The following is a 9025-nucleotide window of genomic DNA, read 5'->3' as shown; positions in this document are numbered from 1 at the left end:
TAGATATTCTACTTTAGTAAATTCCTCAATATTTTGATTTTGATTTGATTTGATTATATCCTTTAATTTCATTGTTCAAATTAAGTTGAATTTTTCAAAGTTGATGGATCGTTTGAAATATTTTCTATATCTCCATTTTCCTATAATATATTTTTAATATTTTGTAAGATATAAATTACAGTATTTGTAAAGTTATATTTATTCTTTCACAAAAGATAATAGTGAAAAATATAGTATAAGTTATGCCATTGATTGTTTCTTAATAAGTATGTATTATCTCGTCAATTCAGTTAATATGGAATAGAGGCCGTAATAAAGATCATGACATAATTAAGTGGATACATTTTGAAAAATAATCTTCAAGTTTTTAAAGAAATAATATTCAATACAAATTACCTATTATTCATCTTATATTTTTTATATTTAATTTCAAAATTGAAAACATGCCCTTAACTTCGTTTTGGCTTAAGCCTAATAAGATGCTTTTAAACAGTTTTCCTTGAAAAAGACATTTTTATCTTTAGAACAATGTTTTCTTTTATATCACAAATGCATTTATTTGTTAAAGTTTTACAAACACAAAATAATGTCAAATATAAAATAAATTAACAAATGACTGAATTATGTATCAATTTACCTAAATCAGTAAAATCTGTGTTTAACTGTTTTGGAACTCGTTTGAACTTGAAAATGTGTTTGTTTTTCATGTGAAACGAATTGGATACATTGCTAACGTCTTAACGGACGTCCATGAAAAATTTCGGCTCTTTCGTTTCGGAAATTCCGAATAACAAAAAATTCATGGACTATAGCACACGAAAATCGTCAAAATCTGAATTTAACTGCTGTGGGGCTCATTTGAACTTGAATTTGCGCCCGTTTTTCCCACGGGACGAAATGGGTACATTGCTAACGTTTTAAAGGACGTCCATGAAAAATTTCGTCCATTTCGTTTTGGGAATTCCAGATCACAAAAAATCCATTGCTATAGCACATGAAATTGGTAAAATTTGCATTTATCTATTTTTGCGCTCGTTTGAACTTGAAAATACGCCCATTTTCCCCGCGAGATGAACTAAGTACATTGCTAACGTCTTAACGAACATCCACGAAAAATTTCGGATATTTCATTTTAGGAATTCTGAATCACAAAAAATTCATGGATTATATAGCACACAAAAATTGACAAAATTCGTGGTTTACATGGTTTGGGGCTCGTTTAAACTTGAAAATGCGTCTGTTTTCCCCGCGAGACGAACTGGGTACATTGCTAACGTCTTAACGGACGCCCATGAAAAATTTTGGTCATTTCGTTTCGAGAATTCTGGATCATAAAATATTCATGAACTATAGCAGACAAAAATCGACAAAATTTATGCATACCCGCTTTGAGGCTTGTTTGAACTTGAAAATGCGTCTGTTTTCCACGTGGGACGAAATGTGTACATTGCTAACGTTCTAACAGACGTCCATGAAAATTTTTGATCATTTCATTTCGAGGATTCTGGATCAATAAAAATCCATGGACTATAGCACACAGAAATTGGCAAAATCTGGGTTTACCTGCTTTGAGGCTCGGATGAACTTGAAAATGTGTATGTTTTCCCCGTGGGATGCATTGGGTACATTGCTAACGTCTTAATGGACGTCCATGAAAAATTTTGGCCATTTCGTTTTGGAAATTTCGGATCACAAAAAATTCATGGACTATAGCATACCAAATTGATACAATCTGTGTTTACCTATTTTCACACTCGTTTGAACTTAAAAATGTGTCTATTTTTCCCGTGAGACGAACTAGATACATTACTAACGTCTTAACGGATGTCCATAAAAAATTATCGGCTATATTATTTTGGAAATTCCGAATCACAAAAATCCATAATAATACACACTATAATTGTCCCTTAAATTAAATTGGAGTACTAAAATTGAATATTTATGCACTTGCCCTTTTTTTATCCGAAGGAAGTATATGAGTCCTCCCGTGCATTATAGTAAATATCGAACACCCTTAATTATCAAAAAAAGCCTCGCATATATCGATGGATCCCTCCATGTATCGAGGTGTTAATATATGATTTTAAGTCGTAAAATTAATTGTTATTTAGAAAAAATATAAATAGGAGACATTATAATGTTCCCACATAAAGGAAAAAAATTGAGAATAAAAAGATAAAGAAATTGAGAAATACACTTTAGAATTCGTTTCTTTTTTTACTTCTCATTTTTTAAAAAATTAAAATAAAATATAACATAAACATATTAATTCCCTAAGACCACTCTAAATAATGATACATATAATATGTCTCACTTGTACTATTAAACAATTCCAAATAAAAACCATCTGCCCTTGCCTCCCATTTACAATTAGTTAAAATATTTGGATTTCCTGTACCTTTAACACATGTATATGGATCGTTAAATACATCGAATGCTTTTTCTTTTGAACCCCACCAAAAATGACAAAAGAATAAAGTTCTACTGAAAATTGCCTCGCAAAACGACCAATTAAACACTTGATTTATAGCTAGATCATGATATCCGAGATCATCATTTTTTGACGCACAATGAAATGACAATTTTGAAGAGTCGGAAGGAAGTTTGTTGGTAACATATACCGTGTATCTTGAACCAAATGGACAATGTTTTGCTATTGAAAGGTTGAGTGGAGTGATAAGTAACAAGAAAAAAATGTTGATCAACATTTTTAGTAAATGAGTATTGAAAAGGTATGAGAGTTTTGGAATTTTATAAATTAAAAAAAAAAAGAATTTTAATTTAATTTAGTCAAATACAATTTTTTGACTTGGACTATGACAATTTGAAGTTAGTTTGAAATTTTTAAATATTTTTTGGCTTTTTCATCTTAGGTATAATAATATATACAATTGACTTGTTTCAAAGTTTTAACTATGCATTTAAACGAGTCCGAAATTCAAAGGGTAAAAAATATTAACAAAAATTCCAAAACGGTATATAAAATTTTATATTAACCAAAACGGTAAAATCGCTGCCGGTGCAGCGATTTATAAAAAAAAATAAAAAAATTTCTAATATAAATCGCTGCCTGAGCATTTTACTTTTTCAGATGAAGTAAATCGCTGCACCGGCAGCGATTTTACCGTTTTGGTTAATATAAAATTTTATATACCGTTTTGGAATTTTTGTTAATATTTTGTACCCTTTGAGTTTCGGACTCACATTTAAACTTTGTGGGATCGAGTTCATATTAAAAAGATAAGTAAATAATCAAATTATTTTTATGAAACTACATTTTGTTGGAATTTTTTTTTTCACATTTTGTTATATTTGGTTGTTTTTGTATACGTGGTGGCGTTCCACGTTTATTGTCTCCTAAATTTCCATCTATTTAATCCCCTTGACCATCCCAACCACCCTGTCACCCTATTCCACATTATGTTTCGTCTCTATAGTGTTTTACTGAGTAAAATATAAATGTTTTTAAATTAACACTTTTTTATTTACTTATCAAGCACTTAAAATAAGTAAGAGACCTATTTATTTTTTCAAAAATTTTTTTTTTTTAGAATATCATTTTTTTTCGTACCAAACACTTTTAAGAAATGGATCCTACGTTGCGCAAATTGGATTTAGTTGACATCAATCGAAAAAAAAGAGTAAAAAATGCTATAATTAAACCTTCTTTTCTCCAACACGGAGTTCAAAGCTAGATCGAGCATCATTTTTATCAGATCATCCACAACTATTTTTCATAGAGATTTATCTGTATTTATCATTAAAATACACATACACAAAACTACCACTCAAAATAACGATACATATCTGTAACTTTTCCGGGGCCTACATAAGTCCCTAAATAAAAACCATCTGACTTCACCACCCATGCACATTGTGTTGTAATCTTTGGAAGTAATCCATCTTCAACACAATGTACTGGGTCATCAAACACATTAAAGGATTTAGTCTTCGAATTCCACCAAAAATGACAAAAGAATAATGTCGTCCATGCAAGTGCTTGACAAAATGACCACTTAAATTCTTGATTAACGGAAAGATAATGGTCACCAAGATCGTCGTCACCAGAAGCACAATGAATTTTAAGATTTGAGGAGTTGGAAGGGAGATTGTTGATAACATGTACCTCGAACCTTCTAGTAAGGAAACATGCTTTTGTTGTTGAAAGGTTAAGGGGAGTTATCAACAATAATAATATTAAGAAAATATTGATCGAGAGGAGAGTCATTTTGAAAATTAAATTGGGGGTTATGATTTTAATTTATTTTATAGAGAAAAAAATAATTGAGTTTAGTCAACTCTTACAAAAGCTTGATTTGGGATTCAACTATATATTTATATCTTTTCAAAAGCATTGAATTACACAATTCAATGTCTTTTACCTAAATTTTAATTTGTTTTCTCATTTATTTATTGTTATACTTGAGTGAAAATTGTTAATCTTTTACCTTAATTATTATTGTAATAAAGTATGTGATTTTGTGAAGGGGAGAGAAGGGGTTCTGATTTTATAAAAAAAAAAATTGATTTTAGTCCAAGTCAACAAAATCTTTATTTGAAAAAAAAATGAGTTTAAACATGATCAAAATATATTGATTTGGAAAGGAAGTATATACATATATATATATAAATTATTTCTCTCATTAATTTGTTCCAAAATTTTAAGCTTTGACTATAAATATTTAAATTTTACGGAAGGCCTATCAACCCGACCCCCTCTTCTTTTTTTGTAGCTAAGTCCTTCTCTAACCTTTATAAAAGGCACTTTTTTGGTTCAATGGTAACAAAGGGAAAGACCTAGTATATCTATAGTTCCACATGGCTCAAGTAAATGTCTTTTTGTCCAACTAATTTAACTCATTATCATGTGTCCGCGGAGGCATATCTAAGGGGTTCATCGAGTTCACGTGAATTTATGATCTCCTTTCGAAATAATTTATAGTAATGTTATAAATTTTTAAAAGAATATTGAAATATAAATGTGTGAACCCACATTTCAAGTATCAAATAATGCAATTACGATCGTGTGCACCTCTTTCTGCGAGGTTAGAAAGTTGAATTTTATATGTGTCTTGTTTCTTTTTTCTTTCTAAAATTAGATAACACTTCTCTAAGTGGTAACTGGTATATACGAATTAATTTAGACCAATGATTTTAAAATTTTAACGTTTTTCAATAGTAAAAACCTAAATGTCGAACCGATCAAATTTACATCATAAATCAACCTTTATATAACAGTGCACCCATCATCTCAAAATCCTGAATACACCTCTGTAGCGTCCGATCAACGGATTTATTTTGTGAATTATCTAACAATTTTTTCTCTCAAAAATATAGGCTAAAGGTGTTGAATTAAACTGAAATTAATTTTGATGATCATTGAAAAATAACTATAGAAGAACTAGGGCAAATTCCAAAATTAAAAGGACAAAATTCCATCATAATATATTTGCTTCCAACTTTAAATACACAAAACATCAATGGAACATTTTATATTTCCTAAGACCAATCACTTTCATGATCCATAAAATATGTCTTATTCCCAGCAGTAGTATTATATTGTTCCAAATAAAAACCATCTTCTCTTACTTCCCATTTACAATATCTTAAAAGATTTTCATATTTTCCATGGTGTATACAAAAGGTGGCATCATCAAATACAGTAATAGATGTATTCTTTGGACCCCACCAAAAGTGACAAAAATATAAAGTCTTAAGGACAAATGACTCGCAAAACGACCAATGTAAGTCTTCATCTATGGCAACATACTTGTCTGCAATTTCATCGTCCTTTGACGCGCAACGAACTCTCAATTGTGGGTTGTTAATTTGAAGTTTGTTGATAACATGTATCTCATACTTTGGTGTAAAAAATGAGCATTTTTTCGCTAGTGAAAGGTCAAGATTAGGAGTGATTAATAACAAGAAGAAAAAGATTTTGATGAAGGAAAGAGCCATATTGGGATAGAGAAGCTAAGTATTGAAAATGAATTAAAGGGTAGAAAGGGGTTCTTTGGTTATGATATGTTTTACAATTATATATATATAATATATATATATATATATATATATATACAAAAGCTTTGACTTACCTTACCATTGAATATAACCAAAAAAAAAAAAGGAAAGAAAGTGGAATATAGTCAAGTCAACTAAATCTTTATTTGGAAAAAAAATGGAATGAGTATTGAAAATGAAAAAGGGGAGGAAACTTGGTGTTTTATAAAATAAAAAAAAAATCTAAAGTTTATAAGTTAGGAAAATACATAATTACTTTCATTCAACTTATTCAAGAGTTTTATTTAACCACGTATCTAGATTTTGTGGAAGATCTATTAATCCGGACCTCTTTTTGCTATTAGCTATGTCCTTCTCTAGACTTAATAAAAGGCGGTTATTTGATTACTTTAATTATCGATATAAATAAAAGACTCGATATGTTAATAGTTCGACATGGCTCAAGTAAATAAATCTTCTGGTCCTACTAACCTTGATTTATTTATTTTTAATCTCATATATTATTTCCACAAAATACAAAGGCAAATCTAAAGTTTTTCTTTTTTTTTTCAAAATTAAAAGGACAGATAAATAAAAAAGTAAGCCACACTAAAATTCCATCATAATATATTTCCTTCCAAATTGAAATATACAAAACATCAATGGAACATATTATATTAATTCCCTAAGACCAATCACTAATGTGATCCATAAAATATGTCATATTCTTATAATTAAACATCTCCAAATAAAAACCATCTTGTCTTACTTCCCATTTGCAAGAGTAATCATAATTTGTATACTGACCACTATGAACACAAGTGCCTGGGTCATCAAACACTGTAATAGACTTATTCATTGAACCCCAGCAAAAGTTACAAAAAAACGAAGTATTACCAAAAAATGACTCACAAAACGACCAATGTAAGTCATCATCTATGTCAACATATGCATTTCTACTTTCATCATCCTTTGACGCGCAATGAACTTGCAGTTGTGAGGTATTAGTAGGAAGTTTGTTGATAATATGTACCTGATAATATGGTAAAATAAAGCAATTTTCCGCTAGCGAAAGGTCAAGATTAGGAGTGATCAATAACAAGAAAAAAAAGATGTTGAAATAAAGAGTCATATTATATTTGGGAGAAGCTAAGTATTGCAAATGAATTGAAGAGGAGAGGGGGCTTATATAGAGTCCGGAGCCTAAAGGTTACAAAATATTAACAAAAATTCTAAAACGGTATATAAAATTTTATATTAACCTAAACGATAAAATCGCTGCACCAACAGCGACTTACCCCACCGAAAAAAGCAAAATCACTGCCTCTGCAGCGATTTTGTAAAATATGATTTTTTTTTTTAAAAAAAATATGAAATCGCTGCCTATGCAGCGATTTAAAAAAAAAATTAAAAAAAAGTAAAGAAATCGCTGCTGGGAGCAGCGATTTCATACAAAAAAAAATTAAGGAAATAGCTGCACTGCACAACGATTTCAAAAAAAAAATAAAAAAAAATATTAAATCGCTGCCCCTGCAGCGATTTCCTTAATTTTTTTTTATGAAATCTCTGCCCCAGCAGCGATTTCTTTATTTTTTAAAAAAAAATAAATTGAAACGCTGCTGAGGTAGTGATTTCCTTATTTTTTTTTAAAAAAAAAATCTATAAATCGCTGCCTAAGCAGCGATTTCATTTTTTTTAAAAAAAATCAGATTTTGCAAAATCGCTGCAGAGGCAGCGACTTTGCTTTTTCAGGTGGGGTAAGTCGTTGTTGGTGAAGCGTTTTTACCGTTTTGGTTAATATAAAATTTTATATACCGTTTTGAAATTTTTGTTAATATTTTATACCCTTTAGGCTCCGGACTCGGCTTATATAGTTATAAGTAGGGTAGGGGTGTCAAATGGACGGATTCAGTTGAAATAGAATTGAATTGGATCTTGACCCGTTCAAGTTTACTTTGGGCTTAAATTGATTCAAAAATGGATTGGGTCTTTGACCTGCCCAATTTGATCCGCTTAATCTGAAAAATTTTATTATATTGTTAAGTTTTATTACCACTGTTTTAATTTCAACCCAAGAAAATTCTTTTAAAAAAGTTATAAATGAATAGTTAATTTCTAAAAGATATAAAATAGATACTAATTCAAACATTTAATATAAGAAGTAGGAATATACATTACATCAATACAATAAAAAGTCTTAAAATCTGTTGAAATTAGAGATTAATTGGGCTCAATTCATGAGAATTCTCATAAAATGGGTCAAGACTTAATTGAATTAAGATGTAACTCAAATCAAATTATTTTGAGTTCAGCCCTTAAAATTTTGGATGGGTTAGACGGGTCACCCATAGTTTGACTCATTTTTTTTTTACAGCCGTAATTATAAGTATTGTGATGTCATTAAGGTGTGTCAATAGTTGTAGTAAAAAAATAATTATGAGGTTAGTAGGATAAGAATACACAACTTTAAGAAATTTCTACAACGCCTTAAGCACTAGACAAAACTTTTAAGAGAAAGGGCTCAAATATGCCATCAAATTTTCAGAAAAAACTCATTTATGGCATCAGTTAAAAGTTTGGTTCATTTATGTTATTACTGTTATTATAAATACTCATTCATGCCATTATTTTTTAACGGTGGTTTTGCAAAACCATTGTTGACACGTTGTCAATTATAATTCGGCCACGTAATAAATTTTTTAATAAAAAAAGAATCATAATTCTGAAAAAAACTTAAATTAATTTTTTTATTAAATAAATTGATGACTTGGCCGAATTATAATTGGACATGTCATCAATTTTTTTAATGAAAAAAAATCAAAATTCTGAATAAAAATTGAATTTTTTTTAATTAAAAAAATTGATGACGTATCCAAATTATAATTGGTCACGTGTCAAAAATGATTTTGCAAAACCACTGTAAAAAAATAATGGCATCAGAATTTTTAACTGATGACATAAATGAGCCTTTTCTGAAAGTTCAATGACATATTTGAGCCTTTTTCCCAACTTTTTACTTGCATTAAAA

The 9025-nt window shown here is 29.4% G+C and overlaps 1 protein-coding gene across 1 annotated transcript; it reads right to left on the bottom strand.

Moving 5' to 3' along the window:
- Positions 1 to 5499: 5499 nt before the first annotated feature.
- On the bottom strand, positions 5500 to 5991 carry LOC107030895 (S-protein homolog 5-like). Its single transcript, XM_015232111.2, has one exon. The coding sequence runs from the start codon at positions 5956 to 5958 to the stop codon at positions 5500 to 5502; it is 459 nt and encodes a 152-aa protein (XP_015087597.1). The 5' UTR covers positions 5959 to 5991.
- Positions 5992 to 9025: the final 3034 nt, after the last annotated feature.

Source organism: Solanum pennellii, chromosome 9 (assembly GCF_001406875.1).
Source record: "Solanum pennellii chromosome 9, SPENNV200".
Lineage (NCBI taxonomy): Eukaryota > Viridiplantae > Streptophyta > Magnoliopsida > Solanales > Solanaceae > Solanum > Solanum pennellii.
Note: the sequence above shows the minus strand (reverse complement) of the source record. Positions and strands in the feature narration are given on the sequence as shown.

What these genes read in the sequence shown, in the direction of transcription:
- LOC107030895 (XM_015232111.2), bottom strand. Translation starts at nt 5,958, where the DNA reads ATGGCTCTTTCCTTCATCAAAATCTTTTTCTTCTTGTTATTAATCACT.